Genomic DNA, 20,707 nt, shown 5'->3' with positions numbered 1-20,707 from the left:
TATATCCACTCTAACAGCTAACGCCTGACAATGCGGGACAAGCCCACCGCCATAATTGGAAAGCCATGCCCAAACAGATTGGGAGTGGAGCGAGAACATTTTTCTGTCACAGAAAGTTTTCAGTGTTGCTCTCTACGCTTGTTTGGATAAGACACGTTGTCTGGTTCAGACAAAAGCGTCGCTGCGGTTCAGTCCCAGCTAAGAGAGGCCTGCTAGTCATTAGGTGGGACACAACTCATTAGCTGTATACAACAACTAACCCTTTCCCTGTAACTATCACATAATCATGCCAAAGCGGGGCGGCAGAAGAGTGACAACCTTGTTTTCGGTCGCAGAAAGCTTTCTGTGTTGCTCTTAGCGCTAACTGTGATGAAGAAATGTGCTGGTCTGGCTAAGGCTGAGCTAACGTTCGGGTAGCAGCCGTTGTATACAAGCACAACAAGCAACCCTTTCCCCCTTTAACTATCACACACTCATGCTGAAGCAGTTTGGCAGAAGAGCAAAAACACCCTTTGGGTTACAGAAAGCATTTAGTGTTGCTGTCTTTGCTTGTTTTAATAAAGAAATGTCCAGTGTTGAATAATATGCTGCTGTAACTAATTCAGAGCTAATCGCTACACAAGCAGCCAGTGTACACAAGCATTCACTCAAGAAGTTACCTTGTCCCCTCAGCTGTCACACAGTGATGCCAAAGCAGGTCAGCATAGGAGTGAAAACATCTTTCCCAACTTGAAAAGCTTATAGGGTTGTTTTTATTCTTTGTCATACAGAAATGTGGCCCAGCTCTGGTTAAACAGAGGCCATGCCAAAGCTAAATGTGAGGTATTTAGAGCAGTGGAGGCAGCCATTAGAGGGCTTTCAGTCCCCCTAAACCCTGCCCATAGTGCAACTCTGTATGTATGGCTCTAGTTAAAACGGTGGAAGCAGCCATTAAGACAGCATTCAGTACAAGCAAAACTCTGTTATGTTAGGGCCCTCAAAGTAGCATCACTCACTCAGGCACTCAGTCAGACAGGGACAGACCCATCTATAGGGCTGACCTCAGCGGTCAGCCAAAAGAGAATCTATTTTCTACTCTTACAAAAAGAAGATGCGCTGTCATGTCCGTCTCAACTCTGTGCTCAAATTAAATAGCTTGATAGTTATTTTGTGAGTTATGTTGTGAGATCTTTTAGTTTGCCAAAATAAAGACTTAAAAAATCAGTTGCCATCCACAAGTGGATTGTGGTGTTTGGATTCAGTGAACTGCCAGTATCTGTTAAAGGACAATGAATGTGTTTGTAGCAGAGAGCTAATGTCAGCCAGATAGCATTAGCGGTTAGCCATTAGCTCGATATGCAACTCTGTTTATCTTTTTGCTAAAGATCTTTATTTATTTTTTGCATAGCTGAAGAGAGTGCAATCAGCAACTTGTGTTTAAAGATACCAAGACAAACATATCATAAACAAAAGCAAAGACTGTGATGTTCAATTTTTTTAGAAATATTGCAATTTTTTAAACTCTGTCTGCTATTGAATGATTCTTGGTTTTTGTTTTAAAAAAAGACTCCAACGATGCACAAATCACAATGTCTAATTACAACGCTTGTTGTATTGTATATCTCAGTACCCCAATATAATTCTAATCAGCACCAAAGAAATCATGACTAATTAATACCAGCATCAGAACATATCCCAGCCCTTGTAAAAATCACAGATGTCTCAGTAAAAATACCCTTTGGTTTCTGAGGCAGCCTTAAAAAGCCCAATGATGACAATCCCCATATTCACTCTGCCAGATCAACTTAATATTCCATCAACAAAGAGGTGGACCCACCAGTCAATAAATTCATCCTGTTCCAAAGTTGAAAAAAACTGTAAGGATTTAAAAAATGAAATGAATGACAAACTGACTTTTCTACGCTTTCACACTGGCTTCAGTTTTCAGTGTGAGAGGTTGCCAATTGTTAGGATCATTCACGAAGACTGAGTTATAGAACGTTTACAAAAGGGTAGGAAAATGGATACTGCCATCACATTTTGTCAAAATCCTAACATGTTCCCTTAATTACTTTTAATTAATATCTGCTTACAGTGTTGAGTATTCTCTAGGTCTGGGACTTATGGGAAATGGTGTTTCTTAAAGGCTATAGAAAAAAGCAAAGAAAAACACAGAACATTGACTGTAGATTTTACATAAAAAAGTGATTTTGCAAAGTTCTCACAGGTGAAGTGAAAGGTGTATTGTAGATTATCGACACTGTAAACATTTATTGGAAATGCAACGTTTTCATCCATCCATCCATTTTCTATACCACTTATCTTGCTGGGGGTTGCAGGGGGGCTGAAGCCTATCCCACCTGTCACTGGACTGGTCGCAAGTCAATCCCAGGGCTGACATAAAGAGACAAGCAACCAGGCACTCTCACATTCACACCTAAGGCCAATTTAGAGTGATCAGTTAACCTAACAAGCATGTTTTTGTCGGTGGGAGGAAGCCAGAGCACCTGGAGAGAACCCATGCATGCACAGGGAGTACATGAGAACTCCACACTTTCCTGACGTACCAGAAAGCGTAGCAGGAACCTTCCTGCTGTCAGGTAACAGGGCTAACCCCTGCACTGACTTTCATTACACTTTCATTTTACTTTTACATTTTAGAGCTGTAAAAAGCTGAACTACTTTGAAATATGCTTCATTTCTGCATTATGGAAAGAACACTAATGATTCAGAATTCAGAGAATGGTACTGTCCATTGGTGAAAACTCTCATAAATGGATAATAGAGCATGTTACATCACTAGTTTGTTTTTATCTGCTTGTTCAGCACACTGTAATGTAACATGAGAAAACATTTTCTGTTTTCCAGTTGGACTTGATGTAGATTACTGAAGAAAGACTGGGGCATTTTGAACATCTGTAATCTTAGTCTTCTTCACCACTGCCTTCTATAGACATATGATTAAACCCAACTTGAAAATATCTAGAAATTGAACTGTACTGGTTATCCAACAAAATGCAAGCCAAAAACATTCCCAATGTTTAAAAACGGATTTTACAAGCTCCTCACACATTTTGATCATGAATTCAGTAAAAATCCAAGACTGGAAAAAAACGAAGCAGGGAGTGGAGCAGTTGAAAATAAACGAAAATTAAGCGATGGTTTTGAAAATAACACAAGAAGGCAGGAAGGGAGGATTTCTGTGGGAGCTTTATGTCCTGCAGGAGTTCAGGAAACCCATTTGACAGCAGACAGAGCGTACTCACTGTATCTCGTCACAGGATAAAAGGCTGTTAGGCTGACCATATACTCTCCCCCTCTCTCTCACGTACACACATCACATATAAGATTCTGCTGCCACTGGCCTTGTTTCTGCTTTATTAGCTCCCTGATGTGGTTATACACATATATGATCCAGTATAGGGATGGCTGGAGATGTATGGATGTGAATGGATGACAAACCGGAGGAATAAAAAAGTCTAAAACTGAGGAAGGATGTAGTGCAACTGGGTGTAATAAGTAATTGAAGAGTGATGCAGAGATTTTGATTGGCAGAGGTTAGAGAAAAGGAGCACAAGACAGGTGTCCATGTGTGTGTTTGTGTGTCTAAGTCTGTATATGTCTACCATGGGGTATACTGAAGCATCACATTCTGTGCAAGAACCATCACAACACACTTGTAGAGAAATGACAGATCCGTCTCTCTCTTTCTCCCACACACATATACGCCAGCGCACACACACACATATATATGTGCACACAAACACTGACGCACTCCTGTGCGGTCCCTGAATGCATTTCTGTCAGCTCTCGAGCAGCCTGTCAAACAAGCCACAGGTAAAATAATGTTGTTTTTCCTACTGGGAGAAAGCTTTGAAATGTGTTACATTATTAATATTTGGCTGGAGGATGTCACTCTCTACCATTCTTTCTTTAACTTTCTTTTCTGACACAACATACAATATGTATCCTATACCACTGCATACGATGTAGGTCTTTACCTTGGCTATACCTTCGATTATCATGCATGCACATGGCAAACTGCAGGAGTCAACGGCTTAAGTCAGGTGAGGAACAGTCGATGTATTCTCTTACCAAATCCATAAACCAGTGAAGTCAGTGATATTTCAGTTTACTGATTTGATTAATGTGAAGTTGTGAACATTTTGGCAGCCATAACACCTGTGACTTTTTTAAAGACATATCTTAAGAAAAAAATCCACTTGATGTCAGCTGTGTAAGGAAAGTTTTTTAAAGATTTAACACCAAAATTCATGCATCCACGAAGGAGCAGCTGCATATTTTTATGCTTGTTAGGAATCAAACGAAGTAAATTTGATGGCTTGAGCAAACCCCGATGTGGGATGCTGGTTGATTCACCTTCAAATTGACCTACTTTGGAGACTGACTCATATTTTAATCACTTTTTTTGGAGAAAGGAACTGCCTTACAAATGTTTTATAATAGTATCATGTCTGTTAAAACTCACAGCGGTACACAAATGATGCCAAAACAAACACATCATTGCCTCTTCTGTGTTAGCGGGCTCACAGCCAAGTACAGGTTTAAGCTCCACCATCCCCTCTCTTCTTCCCTTGGTTACCATGGCAACTTCCACGTCGTGCAATTCCAGGACACACTCAGGGAGTCTTCCTCCTGATTCCACCTAGCAACATTCCTGTGCTGACATCCCTGTGTTTCACTCAGCTTACATCTGTGTGCATGTGTGTGTGCCTCTCTATGTGTCACCTCTCTCTCCACAGTTTAATCCACGACCACCTGCTAGCACAAACTCCAAATCCTCCTAAAAGCTAAAAGACGAGGAGTGTTTCAGACAGCTGGGCTGTCTCTCTTGGTTGGTGAAACGCAGAGAAGCGTGTAAAACACCATCGCCGGCAAGAAGACGGAGCAACGCCACACCGAGACACTGTCATGTGGGATTTAAGTCAGCCTCACCTCATGATGCAAAAAGAAGCATGCTGCTGCTTTATGCATGTATGTGCATGTACAAGGGGGGAGGAGGGCTGCTCGTTTTCTGCTGGTCTGGTTTTGTGCTTCAGTGTCAAAGTCAAAGTATGAAGTCAGACAGGGAGTCAGCCTCTGTCTACATGACCGCATGTCTGACGCATTGATTCCCATGCTAGTCTGTGGAAGTGTCAGGCGCTGTGTGCGTGTTGAGGAAAGAGAGAGTGAGTGGTGTCTAGACCATTCTAAAACCATCCTCATGCAGTCTGTAGTTTAAGGGCTCGTTGAGGCATGATGACTAAGGTTAGCAGAGCTGTGGCGACAGGAGGAGAGGGTCAGACAGTGGAGCCTCTGACATGGTCAATACACGCGTTTGAGCAGCACAGCTGTCAGTCAGGATGAACATATATACAAAAACTTGGGTGGCATATTTCAGGACTCAAAAAGGACCTATATGAAATATTATCATTAGATTAGTAAAGTACATGTTTTATGTTGCATATATCAAGCCAATCTATCTGGGCGCATAACAGCAGGGGTGCACAAGGTACAAGCTAGTCAGGCTAATACTGGGCCTGATTCCCTCCTTTACACAAAATTAAGTTCCAGCATTTTCAAAGTTTTAACAATCATAGAGGTGATGGAAAAAAAAAATCAATTCATGTCAGAATCCCAAATATTAATTTCCAATATTGACCATTGATTCAAAATGTCCAAAAATCCTTATTTTAAATGTACTTTATTTCATTCTAAATATATTTTCACCAGCAGAATGTTGGAGCACAGCAAACTGCTGCTGGTGTTTCCTCCTTGCATAAGGAGGAAAGAGAGTGCTTGATAAATGCAGCTAAGACCGCCATGGTCTCAAAAATCATCAGAGTGGATGCAGACTTCTTTGACATACCGGGAATTCTGCAATCCTCTGAAATTTAACGTCATCATTGTTCAATGTTTACATTATTGCACTTGTATTATTGCAATTTGCAGGAAAAATGCTGAAGGCTATAAACTGCAAAATCTTAAAGTCCTTGTAAAGTGATTAAAAAAAAATCTGTATTTTAGGTGTGTATGACAGGCCACTGTATTGCAAACCACCAGGCCAAATTTTAGTCATGAGAAACATCTCTAAGTTTATAAAATTAAGATTCAAAATTATAAAAAACAAGGCATTAAAATCTGCTCCAGGATGCTGTGGGTGTGTTGGTTGAATGTGTTGAAGCCATGCCCATGCCTCACGAGAAAGACGATCCTCTTAAATTAAAAAAATGCTCCCACCTGAGTGAAGGAATCATCTGTCTGCTCAAGTGGATGCTACAGCTCCTTTTATGAGCCACTAGAGAAACAGTCACATTAATGTCATGACAGACAGTTTACAGTCAAAAGGTCTCTGTTTCATTTTCACATCCTGCATTTAACACTGAAGGAATTCCCAATATCTAATTTTCTGAGCTTTATGAAGTTATGTTTCTCTCTCATTCATAAGATGTATGAGTTTTTAAGTTGCTGCTGAAAATGCTCCCTTTACTGATGTTGCTCTTCAGAATAGAAGTCTTCAGTGATGGTTAGCACTAAAAGACTTTTATTGTGACAGACTTGAATAGAACGTGTCTATCATCGGATACTTTACTGAACTTTAACACCGTTACGCTAACAGAGAGGAAGGATTTTATAGTTGCTACTTTGAGAGGGACACAGCTACAGCCCTCTTCTTTAATCATCCAGGACTGAAGACAAGGGAAATGTGGATTAACGACCACCTTCAGCAGGTAAGAGATGCGTTCCTGCTATGCTTGGTTCAATGAAAAATAGAGAAGCCCTTCAGCAGTTAGCCAGCCCCCTGACCTTATGGTGAACTCTGGCCACAGCAGCTGCCTGGTTCTGCGCCAGAGTAGAGACAGAAGTTGATTCAATTTACTGTTTTCTGATACTTGCAATGACCTGTAGGACATCGTGGCTGATAGATTTGTCAAATTTACCTCGCACTGAACAAAAACACAGCATCTAGCAGGCTGATAATTTTCAATGAAGGCATGGGTACCAGCTAACAACAGACTGTTTTCAGAAAAACTGCTCAGTGATTTTGTACCGTTGTAGCATTGGGGGCGGGATAATTCACTCAGTGCCTGTTGACATCATGAGGTGCTTCATTTGCCCTGCCCAGAAAAAAATCAAGCTATGTAAAGGCTGAAAACAGTTTAAATCCAAAATTCAGTCACACGTAGATCTCAGTGTTTTCACATGTTTACAGCAACCTTATTCCAACATATATGTTTTGACGCACATTTTGAATTTTACTTTACAGGGACTTTAAACCAATTTTATTACATTGTTCAATTTCAAACAATAACTTATCACAACTTTCATTCAATTTTGAAGACAAATTTTTAAGTTAATGACCAGCAAAAAACACCTTTTTTCTCTATATAATTTTTCAAATGCACAAATACTGTGTCAACAAGTCAGGTTCTTTTCTTTTTTTTCTGCTGTGGCAACCTGTTAGCCAATGCATCAAATATTTTAACATTTAGTTTAAAGTTTTATAGTTGGAACCATCAGGTAAGGGGGCTTGGGGGTCTTCTCCCAGAATATATTTAAGTTACAAAATTTCTTTTCCTGCGTTCTGATCTATTATATGAAACCAATTTCTGCATTTTCTGCACCACTTTAAAATGATTATTTGTGTGTCCTCTTTGTGTTTCTAATTCTACTTTAGTGTTTATTAGGCACATTTTAACACCTTGGTTTTCATTTTAAAGCATGTGGTCTATAAATAGAATTCCTACAGCTAAAGCTTTATAAACACCTGTTCATATGCAATTTGATATCACATTTACTTCAGCCCTGTTTGGACTGCCAAAGTAAAAATATAAATAGAACCAAGAATTTGAGGAAGCTAGAAGCAAAAGAGCTGATTATATGATAAAACAGCTTTAGCAGATCACTGATACATTCAATTTCTTCATGATTTGAGATTGTCCGATCGCACATCGCTAACTTAAATACACCTCTGTGTTGAGAGAAAGAGCTGTGATTAGCTGTGGGAGCTGGGAGGCAATAACTGGGATCGGCTGGCTGTGAGCTGATCATGGCCGAGTGTATGACTACGATGTCCTGCATAAACTAACGCTGAGCTTCATTTGCACTCATGTAGAGTTTAGACTTTGAGGAAAACAAAACACCTACTAGGGATGAGTACCAAAATTTGGTACAAATGTGAAATTGGTGCTTACACGTCTAATACATACTTAACCAAATCAAATGAAAGATTTTGGTGCTGCATTTTGGCACCACGCCAGTCCAACACTCTAACACAGATGCCTTTGATATTATGAAAGTTTTTTTAGTGCTTTTGACCATTATCATTATTTTCTCTCGTGAAAGACCGTTTAGGTACTGGTAATGATTTAAAAGTATCAGTTTAGCGCTGGTATTGGAAAAAACCTAAACGATAGCCAACCCCAACACCCACCCTCTGGTTCTTCCATTGAACATAATAAAGGCCAACTAGGATGTCAACTTACTGAAGAAGGAAGTGCACCATCTGTAGCAAATCAATTTAAACTACAGTTTTCTTCTTGTTTACTTTTTTATGTCTTCTTTGTGATTTTTCAGTAAATGTATACAAAAACTACAGCAAAATCTTCCTGCCCATAATCCTTTTGTTTGTTTATTCTAAATATGCATCTGACCCTGAAAGATTTTGTGAGACTTTCCATTTGAAGAGCCAGGACTCTGGCTGTTTGTGAATATAATCTGGTGGCGTGGTGTGCCATTTTGGTCATATCATGCTTCTCTCAAAAATATGGGGACGGATAATTTAATCTTCCAGTATTTGAGATCATGAGGGGGTTTGTTAAGATTTTTTAAATCTTTTAGTACAGGGCTCACTTAACGACTGACTTTATGACAGAATCAGTCAATTTTCAAATGCTATATTTATATCTGCGTATTTTATACATGTGTGTGTATGGGTGCACACATAAGCACATACTGAATGTGTGTGGGCCCTAATTACCGCACTGAGAAAGGGTGACAGTTGAGCCCCCAGGGTGCCGCGGGGCATCTCCTGTAACCGCAGTGACTATATGAGGATGGCAGCGTGCACAAATACACACATGTATGCACAAGCACACACAGGCCCACACAAGCCAATACACACACATTAAGTAGGACATTTCCAGATATGACCTGATTCGGTGGGAAGCAGAATGGTTAATGGAGAGAGGAAAGTGAACAGATAAAGAAAGAAAAGAGATAGATAGCTATAATAAGGAGATATAATTGTTATAAATATCCATGAGTCCACCTCTGCAACACATTACACTCACACAAACACACACACAGTAGTCACAGCCTCATTTAGTTCCTTGCCAAACTTCAATTTAGAAGAAAATATTGTTTTCCACTAAGAGTCATGAGGGTTGAATAATGATAAAAAAATGTAAGATTTATTTAATGTTGAGTTTTTTCTCTCCTGCGTTTAGTAGGACTGATAAGACTCAAATACAGGAGAAATATGAAGCACAGGTTTGCTTGCGCCTGAAAAAAAAAAAAAGGTGCCAGACTGTATGGCATAGTTCACTGGTTTCACAGAGCTGGACTACAGCACATACTGTAGCTCGCACCAGATTGCAGACCATGATTCAAGTGGTTTTCTATAATTCAGAGAGTCAAAGGAAAAGAACTTCAGAGGCTTCTTTACAGTCTTCAGCTTGAATGGTTCAAACATGCTGCTGCACACCCGCTTACACACATGCACACATACAAAAGCATACCACCATACCACACTGTACGCATTCACACAGAGATGTGTTCGCACACTAACACACTAGCCTGGTGCTTTGAAGGCTGAGACCTGCTTCTGAAGAGACAGGCTGCCAGAAGAAGTTGACAAAGCTTTGGAACGGATGAGCAGCTCTCACCATCTCTCTGAGCGTGTGTTGATGAATGTAAAGAACAGAGTGTTTGAGCATGCATGCATGCACAAGTAAGAATGCTTCAGTATGCATGCATGTGTATTCAGTGGTGTGTCTGCACCCGGGGGTAGTGCAGATGTGTGTTTTCATAGCGCACCTAGGATCCCTGAGGCCTGTGAGGGTTTGATCTACAGTCTTTAAATGTTTCTCTGGTCTGAAACCCCTACAAACTTGGTCGAACAGGGAAGAAATACAGAAAAAATACTGTAAAATATAGGCGACATGTTGGACCCTTGAAGGTACTGCTTTTCTTTTTCAACCCCACCTTTCCCATGAGATGCAGAAAGCGATGAAAAAAAAAAACAGAAAACGGTGATAAAAACTAAAACAGACGGTGAGGGGGAAAGAAAAGTGACAGTGAATGTGAGAAGTAAGGGGCGCAAAGCAATTTTTAGAAATGAAAAGTGGGAAAAATCTGGAAATAGAGTGACAAAAACAGTGATATTGAGAGAGTGACAGGTAGAAGAATAATAAATGAAGTAGGATGTTATTTAATACTTTTAAAACTACGGGAGAGAAGTCAGGGAGCAGAAATTCAGCTCCCAACTCTCGTCATTTCTTGTCAAAGGGGTTTCCCTTAATGGTGTTGGTGCTGGACTTGGTCATGAGGAATAGGAGGGGAGAAAAGAGGAGAGCAATAGATGGAAATAAAAGGCGTAAGGGCAAACAAGTTGGGTAAGTGGGAGTTGTCAGTTTGGAATCCAGAAGTAATTTTCTTACATGGTTGTGGTGGAAAAAGGAGCCAAACAAAGTTAGTGTGCCTTTTGCAATGTCCACACATTTTTCAGTTTGCACACTTGGAGCCTCTAGTACCTAAATGCATGTGTGCTGGATGAGGAGAGAGAGAATGAGGGACAGAGTGCGCTGAAAGGTACTCGGTCCATGAAGCACTCAAGTATCAGTGAGGGACAAGGAGTGCATTGTGGAGCATCTCCGTAGAAGCCATCAAGTCACTTTTATGTCAGTGGATCGCTCTAACTCGCAGGCATTCCACCATTTTGGCTTGTAGCTCCTCTCCTCTCTGCAGAAGTGAACAACCCGGAGCTCAAAATGCAGGGTTTCCACTACATGTAATTGATTGTTGCGCACCGCCACGCCAAAATAAAAGCCACCATGCCTTCAGAATTATGATTTTTTTTATCAGATGTTAAAAATGTAAATTATACTGTATGAATAGATCCATATAAACATATGGTCTATATTTGCGCACATTTGCATACCATAGGAGTTTGAAATTGTAACCATGAAATGTGACACTGTGCTAAGTAATTTAATTTTGAAAAATGAACACCGGTGTCTCAGCTTCCTGTCTGTCATCACACACTGACGTCTGATAAACATTACTTTCGCTTAGTTTAGTACTTCCCTGATTATAATCCGATGATTAGTGATAAACTTGAGTAGATATATTCATCATCAGCTTGCTAGCGTCTCATGATGGAGATGAGACGCTAGCAATCTAATCTAATCCATATTTGCCTTACTTGTGTTCTAAAACAGGAGAGAAGGAAGGAGAAGCGTGAGCTGCAGTCACATGGCGACAGGGGTAGTTGTGCGTGTGTGTGTATGTGTGTGACAGAGTGGAGAGATAGTTTGTGTGTCCGTCTGTGAGCGCAGGTCAGTCTGACAACAAGCATTAACAAACTAACATTAGCTTGTTGAATAAGTGACTGACTAATGTTTTATCAAAAACTTTTATAGGCTAACGTTATTTTGACAGCTTTGGAATATCCATGTTCAATGGACCCCCAGGGACCCCAGTGCTTTCTGTATTTCTTAAAAACAGTAAGTGATAAGTTGTGATAATGTTGCTTTAAAAATTTTTTTTGGGGGGGGGGGGGGTTAGGCAAAGCCTTCCCCCACTGTTTCAGAAAAATCCTGGAGGAAACCCTGAAATGCTTCTGTTGTCCTGGTATAACTCTCCCAAGTGGCACTTTAATGTACACTCTACACAACTACACCCTGGCTGAAGCCAACAAGGCTGCTTTGAAAAATACAATGACACTTATTTTTAGGAAAACATGGAGGATACTTTTGCAAGCTTGATCAGCCTTATAAGGAGGTAAAACTTGAGATCATTTTCCTTATTTAATAATAAGAGTAAAAAGAAATGACAAGAGATCCTCTCACAAAGACGGCTCAGGAGCCATTTTGGAATAGAGGCATTTTAGTTCAAAACACGATAAAGAGGAGTGAGTCATTGAACTGAGGCCAGGATATCGCTAAAACAGATTAAGCGTAACTTTCATGGCCACGGCTTTGTTTCCCCTTCAACCCAGCGTATCCCAACGGGGAGATAATCTGGGAAATGCAGCGATATCAGGTCCTCTCTAGGTTGCCTGAGAAGCCTTGTGAGACCCTCTGGAGATATGAGGCTTTGATATCAAGACCAATTATGTGGTATGGGCGTGCACACACATAGACACACTCACATTCCCTGGCCTTGGAGAGTGGTAGAGGAGGGAAACAAAGAGAGAATGTGATACAGAGGAAACACTGGGCAGGCGGAACATGCTCTGATTTTATCAGCTGGGTGAGCTGGGCCTGAAAAACCAGGAGAGGATACAGACATAGAGGGAGTGACAGAGTGGAAAGCAGACGAGCTGAAACAGACTGAAGACAGCGGCTGTGTGAGTTTGGGAGAGAGCCAAAAGCACACACTGTGAAGAGTGCAAAAACCCCCAATCCAGCCTTCAACACACATTAGAGTGCAAATGCACACATTAGATGTGAGCATGAGCACACAGTCAAAGATTCCCTGTGTGCATTTGGGTGTTACACTGGTACTTCAAAAAAACACAACACATTGTTTGCGTGAGCGTTTCTAGCTGCATTAATACAGAGCGGTGTGCACAGAGGTTCACTCACAGCTTCTTGCATCTCACACACAAAGATATATATGTGATAAACAGTTGTTTCCGGTCTGAGTCACCTCCACAGAGGATCGCTTAAGATTAAGTTTGGCCTCTGGCTCTGCTAATTGGAGCTTAAAGTCTGGTGTAGCCCCTGGGCAGTGGATGCTGTGTGTGGCACATGCTGTGTACTTCTGTGTGTGTACGTGCGTATGATGTATAAATTATGGATGGCAAGAGCTGTAGGAGGAGAGTGGCCACACAAGCTGCAGCTGCTAGAGTGGAGAGCCCAAGCCAGGCCTAAGCAATCGCAATCAGAGCGCTGCTGCATGACACAGACAGGTGGTTTGATAGAGACAGAGGGAGGCAAATTGAGACAGAAAAAAAAGATGAGAGGAAAATCATGGGACGGTAGGATGAGAGTGCTCAAAGTCAGAAGAACACGTGATCTGAAAAAACAGAAACTAATGGTGACTTTAATGAATTATTTATATCCAGACGTTCTCATTACACACAGCTTTCCTCTCCTTGGTTGCTATTTTTAAATCTGCTTTTATTTCCTCCTACTCATACCTGCCCATGTCAGAGACAAAACCATAAACATCTCTTTAACTACAGTAACTATAGAAAAACAAACTATCACTTTCTCAAGCTTGTTCCATCAAAGTTAAGCAAAAATACTTTGTCAGCTAAGAAAGTGCTAACATTGTTCATCAGGAACAAAACATTCTGACACACAAGCACTAAATTAAACAGCGCTCTATCTCCTGTTAAAAATTCTGCTTGTAATATGACACTACAATTATCAATGCCTGTATCCAAAACTCTAAAATAACATGAACACATTCTTAAAAGCTCCAATTAGCTAATTTTTACAAAGCTCGAACAAAAACAACCCATATCTTTCAAATTTCAAGCTTAATTTGTGAGATTCATGCATCACAGATCAGTGTAGTAAAAATCTCTGGATTGTTTTACTTCAAATGAAAATCAAAATAAAGCTTTTCAGCTTTTATTATAGTCAGTGGATGATTCTTTGTAGCTTTGGTTGCTGTTACATACAGTCAGGAGAGGAAGCCGCTCACATGGGCCAGCTGTAAAGGCAGTGGTGTGGTGGGGGGTAAGGGGTGTTGCTGCGATAGGAGATTTAATGTAACCAGATGTGCTTTAAGATAGCTGTTTTACACACAGGCATACAAATGCAGAAATTGCACATACCGGATTTCACTTATGACACTGATATGATGCTCTCTCTCTCTCTCTCTCTCTTGCTCTTCCTCTCAGCAGGTTACATGTGAGCAATCAAATGCACAGTAAACATGCTCAATTTCAACACTCAAAACCAGGCGGACATTACATAAAGAAGAAAAAGAAGTCATCAACCACACTTGTAGGGGCAATAAACGATCACAATCTCAGCATTTTAGGTCAACACCTGAATCCAGGGTTCCTACTTGCTTTTAAAAATCAAATACCTTTTAAGACCTGAACTGAGAAAAATTAAAACCACTTTTGGTACAGTAAACTGTCAAAAATGAGAGGCATGAAATTTCTCAGCACACAAGACCAGGACTGAATTTTCTAATTTTATGAACCGTTCCCGAAATGTCAAATGGTATAGGGCAAAAGATGTCTTTGGGGTCGTAAATGCCCAGATTTGATGATTTCTGACACATTTAATGCCTCTATTCTATCTGTATACAGCATATTATTAGTTATCATAACACATTTTTGTGCTGATTTAAAAATTAATTGCCTTTATGTGCATTGAAACAACAACAAAAAAATCATAAGAAAAAAAGACAAAATTGACACAATTTTACACAAAACTCAAAAAATGGGCCAGACAAAACTATTGGCACCCTCAACTTAATATTTGGTTGCACATCCTTGGAAAAAAATAACTGAAACCAATCACTTCCTATAACCATCAACAAGCTTCTTACACCTCTCAACTGGAATTTTGGACCACTCTTCTTTTGCAAACTGCTCCAGATTTCTCAGATTTGAAGGGTGCTTCTTGCAACAGCAGTTTTGAGATCTCTTCATGGATTTAGATCTGAATTCCTTGCTGGCCACTTCAGAACTCTCCAGTGCTTTGTCTCCAACCATTTCTTGGTGCTTTTACTGGAACACCCATGACCTCTGATGCAGACCCAGCTTTCTGACACTAGGCCCTACATTGCGGGCCAAAATCTTTTGATAGTCTTCAGATTTCATGATTCCTTGCACACAGTCAAGGCACCCAGTGCCAGAGGCAGCAAAATAACCCCACAACATCTTTGAACCTCCATCATGTTTGACTGTAGGTACTGTGTTCTTTTCTTTGTAGATCTCATTCTGTTTTCTGTAAACAGTAGAATGATGTGATTTTTCCAAAAAGCTCCACCTTAGTCTTGTCTGTCCACAAAATGTTCTCCCAGAAGAATTGAGGCTTACTCAGGTACATTTTTGAAAACTCCAGTCTGGCTTTTTTATGTCTGTTTGTCAACAGTGGGTTTCTCCTCGGTCTCCTGCCATAGCACTTCATCTCATTCAGATGACCACGTATGGTCCGAGCTGACACTTTTGCACCCTGAGTCTGCAGGACAGCCTGAGTTTGTGTGGAAGTTGACTGAGGATGTTTCTCCACTATTCCAACTATCCTGCGTTGCATTCTTCTGTCAGTTTTTCTCTTCCGTCCACGTCCAGGGAGATTAGCCACAGTTCCATGGGTTATAAACTTCTTGATTATATTAAACACAGTGGAAAAAGGAATTTCAGGATCTCTGGAGATGGTCTTGAAACCTTGAGATTGTTCATATTTTTCCACAATTTTGCTTCCTAAGTCCTCAGGCAATTCTCAGCTCTTCTTTCTCTTCTCCATGCTTGGTGTGACACACACAGGTACACAACACAAAGGTTGAGTCAACTTTTAGACATTCTAACTGGCTTCAGGTGGGATTTTTATATTGCCAGCACCTGTTACTGCCACAGGTGAGTTTAAATGAGCATCACATGCTTGAAATAAAATGATTTACCCACAGTTTTAAAAGGGTGCCAATGATTTTGTCCGGCCCATTTTTTGAGTTTTGTCTAAATTTGTCAATTTTGTCTTTTTTTCTTCAGATTTTTTTGTGTTGTTCCAATGCAAACAAAGGCAATAAACACATGAATACCAAAAACATTTGTAATTGCAACAGTTTCTGGGAGAAATGGTGTATTTTCTGGAAAAATTCCAGGGGTGCCAATACTTTCGTCCATGACTGCATATGTCAGGGGGGACCTGTTAAAGTAAGGGTGGGCTATAAGAAAGTTTTAAGTGGACTACCTGGTAGCCCAGATGTTAGAGAACTGGACTAGTGTTTCACAGCAGTACAGCGTGTATTTATTCATGGTGACTCAGACAAAATCAGAGAGGCATCTGGGGTACTCCTAAAGGAAATTTAGAACATTTTACACTAAATTCCCTGAATTATGGAGAATATTTATGCAAATATTTGTGGGGGAAGCTGATTAAAATCATATGAGGTTAGCCAGAAAACAAAAATTGGATAAGGACATGTCTTGCTCAAAATGCCTGCTAAAGTTTTAGACTGCTCACTGGTGAAAAGTGACTTTTTATGGCCTTAAATTTCAAATGTGCAGTTCAAGTCTATTCAAGACTTTTTAAGGATCTGCGGGAACCCTGTAAATCTGTTAATTTTTGTACAAAAAAACTGCAATAAAATATATTTTTCAGTAAACTCAGTATCACACAGAGGTAAATTCAGACAAGTAATATGAGCTATAACTATTACTCATCATACCTATGTCTAGATAAACATCTACACACAGTCAAATGGGCATTTTTATAAAGAGTAGGGCAACTGAGAGAAATGGGAATGTATCAGCATTCACCTGATTTAAAGAGGAACAATCTTCTGTCAATCATGGTGATGTCATGATGTGGTTAGATTGTAACCACACAGAATAGCTTGCCAGGTTACAACAGTCTGGGATTTTTCATTATTTTTTAATTTTCATTTTATTTCACTTTTTGGTTTTTTAATATCAATTTAGTTTTGTGCCGGTTTTACAGCTGATTTGTTAGTTTAGTTTGGTTTTTATTTTCCAAAAATGCTTACTCAGGCTTCTTGTAATCCCAATTTAATTCTAGATATAAACTCGACACCTAAAATTATTATTATAAGAAGGTTTGATGAGTCAAATAAAGATATCTTACCCCAGGCTTGGGCGGCAGGAAAAAGGGCTGGGTGGGCCAAAAATCATTACTAAATACTAGAGGTTAAAGTAGATATAATTATCGGAGATATGTTTTTGAAGGTGTAAATACATGCTATGCACTCGTGTGCCTTCATGCCACTCCTGCATAAGTAAAGAAGCTTCATTCACACCGCAGGCCTGAATGCTCGGGCCTGGTTTAGTATTGCACAGGTCTGCTTTTTAGTTTGGCTGTTCACATTACATTCTAAATATGACCTGAATGCGACTGCCATGTGAACAGGTCACAGCCCTGAAGTGACCTGCATGTACAGTAGAAATACACTGATACCAGCCAAAGTTTGGGGCTTCACTTCCACTGCAGCCACAGAGCTATCTATCTATCTATCTGACAGCTGGTTTATCACCCAAAGTTCAGTCCAGCTTGGCCATTTCTTTTGAAAGTCTTTCAAAATAGGATGGTTACAGTAAGACCCTTCAGGAATTGGAGCATCACCCTAAATACTTAGGTCTAACACCTCATTGTCCCTCTAATGACAACCTCTCATCTCTGCTGATACTGGTGCAGAACTGTAATGTATTTTGCCCAAAAATCATGCCAGATTCACTTTCAATGTGACCTGGTCATTCAGACTGCAGGAACAATCCAAAAGATCAGTTATGTTTCTGATTAAGCACCACATTTTTTTGTTTTTACTAAAAACTCCAAGTCTTCTGCTTCTGCCATGCCAATGTTGTTATTGGCAGTCTGAGGGTGGTCTACTGTTTTTTCATTTCAGTCACGCTGATGCCATGCTGTGATTTGATTGGTGTAGAGCTAGAGGGCAGAAAGCTTCTCTGGACAGAGCCCTAACTAATCAAAGTTTGGAGGTGCCATGAACATAGTCTCATCTGATTGGCTAATTTTATATATATATATATATATATATATATATATTTTTTTTTTTTTTTTTACAAAGGGATGCCAACTTCTACAAGCTTCCTCACAGACATGAATAGATCAAAACATTTTACAGCCACTGTAGTTTTACCACGCATGTACCAGATAACATGTAGAAGGCTGTCGTTTCATGCATGCAGGAAAATAAAAAATGGGGAAGATAAGAGATAGGAACAACAGCGGGGAAAAAGCATGTATACTGTCATGTATACTGTCAAATGGAGTCTTTCATTAAAATAAAATTCACAGGCTAGAGAATCTTGGGAAGCCTGGCTTCCCGGAGGAAATGTCACTTTGTAGCAGATGTGTTAACAGAGTGCAATTTCCATTATCTGATAAGATTTTGCAACTGGGTGGCTGTGGCATTGTGCTGCATGTAAAGAATCAGATTACAGCAAGGGTGGGGTTCAGACTACACCAGTTTTCCACAAATTTGCCACCATGGCTATTGCTTTCACTGCAATAGCCAGGTTTGTTGCAATAATATAGTTTTTTCTGTTGCTTTTGTTGTTCTTTGCCAGTTATAAAAATAGGTCAACATAGAAGGATGGAGAGGTTCACAGTGATACTTCACTATATATACTCTACACTTACATCTTCTGTAAATGAGATCTCTGAGGATGAAGAATATTTGTCTTTTTATTGACCAAAAACTAGAGAAGAACTCAAAGTGTGTCTGCTTTGATGCCTTTTGAAATTTGCACCATACTATGCCATGGGGAAAATATAATTTCAATACACAAAAATGAGTATATTTTCTGTGATTTTATTCCATGGTGTTCTAAAACTTGGTCATTTGAAATAAGAAATACCAGGCATCACTGGTACTTTATATCATCCACAGAAAAACAATAACATTGCACTGACCTGAGTGACATGATCTTGTATGCATCGGGCAGGTAGCACCGTGTGTTCTCCATCTGGGCAGGGTCTGAGTCGCAGATCTTGTCATCAGTGCGGCCATAGTTGGCGCTCTCAATCATGATGACATCTGTCCCAGGGCAGCGCAGCTCGATAGGGTAGGACTCACAGGACAGCTCCCTGCGCACCACCGCCATAGGGATGGGAGCACGGCCTAGGGCTGGACACACAAACAAAAACATGGTGAGAAATCTGTGTTTATTTCTCTGCAGCTCCAACTTAACAGACAATTTTGTACGACTATCTTTAAATAAGTGCAATGGAGGTCTAAATTGTACAAGTCCAGATTGTGTTCAACTAAAGCTGCATTTGTACTCTTGTCATATAGACTAATTATCCCCACTATTAGAAAACAAAAGCATCACAGAAGGTTTTTCATAAGGGCATGTCCACTGTTGCAAGTGAACCCACATGGTAATTACTGTTTTGCAGTGAGGAGTATTAGACATCATTCTAGATAGAGAGTAATTGCCTGGCAACTTCAACAAGCATTTAGTGCAGCAAGATTATTAAAAGATGGCAATGTCTAATTATGCACGGAAGTTGCAAATTGGATGCATACATCAACTCTTATTGTACTGAAGTGGGAAACATGTCATTAATTCCAATAAGATGAAACCTCATGGCTGATGAAACATCTGCAAGGCCTTACAGCAATCAATGTCCAAATAAGTCTTAATGTCCCATAAGGTCAGTGTCTGGTAATGTTATGGACTGTACAGCAATCTTCAAAAAGGGAAAAAGGAATCAGCAGAGAGACATAAGATATGAAAATTTAAGCTTATAGCTTTATTTCTCTGATGCCTCTACTTGCAGCAGATGCTTTCATCACACTTCAGATATTTTTTTAAGGCAGACATATTTACCTGTTATATTAAGAAAAGCAGGAACAAGGAAATTGATTTTGTTTTGGATGGTTTACCTCATATTCACAAGCACACAATCCCTCGAAGCCAGCATGTGAAATACCAGATCTTTACACAAACTCATTTACGTGAAATGCAGTCATTATTTCAAGTTATAACTGCCATCTGTAAAAAAAATATTATCAGGACTACAAGAGGACAAAAATCTCATGTAATCAGGTTGCTCTTTTTCCTAATAGTATAGTTTATGCCTCAGTGTGTATCAGGTGTATAAACTTTGTACTTGCTAGGGATGCATGATATTGGACTTTTACTTATATCCCATCAGCAGATACAAATTCATTTTTGCTAAAGGTGGAAGCAGCTCATAAATTGACTCAAATTACTGTAATCAAGTAGGTTTTTCAGGGTACTTGCACTTTTTTTAAGTACACTTTGAAATCAACACTTTTACTTTTACTTGAGCACTATACTCTTGTACTGTTTCCACCTCTACTGACTACACAGTAGCACATAAGAGAGAACAATTCCACATCACATCCCTACATAGGAAAAAAAAAACTAGAGTGTTGACATCTCAGGGTTAAACATTTCTGAGTTGATAAGTTTATTTAACACTGTCAATTTTGCTGTGTAATTTACTTTATAAAAGAGATGTGACTTTACCTGAACAACTAGGTTGGAGATCCATTCTCTTATTGTTCTTGCCAATAAGAAAAGGTATTTTACTGTAGAACTCCTCAGTAGCGACTCAGTATTCAGTACTTAAGTAAACTTTACATCAAATATTTCTTACTTTTAATTGAGTATATTTATAGAGCAGTACTTTTAATGTTAATACAGTAAATTTTAACAAGAGTAAATGCACTTAAATTACTTGAATACAATAATGTCATTTTCTCACTTTTGCCCATACCGATATAAAAAAGTAATTCAGACTGAAAACTTCAATCCATAAAAACACCTTAAAGTTTAGGAAATGAGGAGGAACAAAGAAAAAGACCT

General features: G+C 39.6%; 1 protein-coding gene across 9 annotated transcripts in view; it reads right to left on the bottom strand.

Annotated features, from left to right (window-relative positions):
- The window catches only part of adgrl3.1 (adhesion G protein-coupled receptor L3.1), a 191,798-nt gene that overhangs the window by 109,387 nt on the left and 61,704 nt on the right, over positions 1 to 20,707 (bottom strand). For all 9 annotated transcript variants that reach the window (XM_041784845.1, XM_041784850.1, XM_041784852.1 and 6 more), the window contains one exon: positions 18,783 to 18,996. In XM_041784845.1, coding sequence (XP_041640779.1) covers positions 18,783 to 18,996 — 214 coding nt within the window. The remainder of the gene's footprint in view (positions 1 to 18,782; positions 18,997 to 20,707) is intronic.

This window comes from Cheilinus undulatus, linkage group 4 (genome assembly GCF_018320785.1).
Source record: "Cheilinus undulatus linkage group 4, ASM1832078v1, whole genome shotgun sequence".
Lineage (NCBI taxonomy): Eukaryota > Metazoa > Chordata > Actinopteri > Labriformes > Labridae > Cheilinus > Cheilinus undulatus.
Note: the sequence above shows the minus strand (reverse complement) of the source record. Positions and strands in the feature narration are given on the sequence as shown.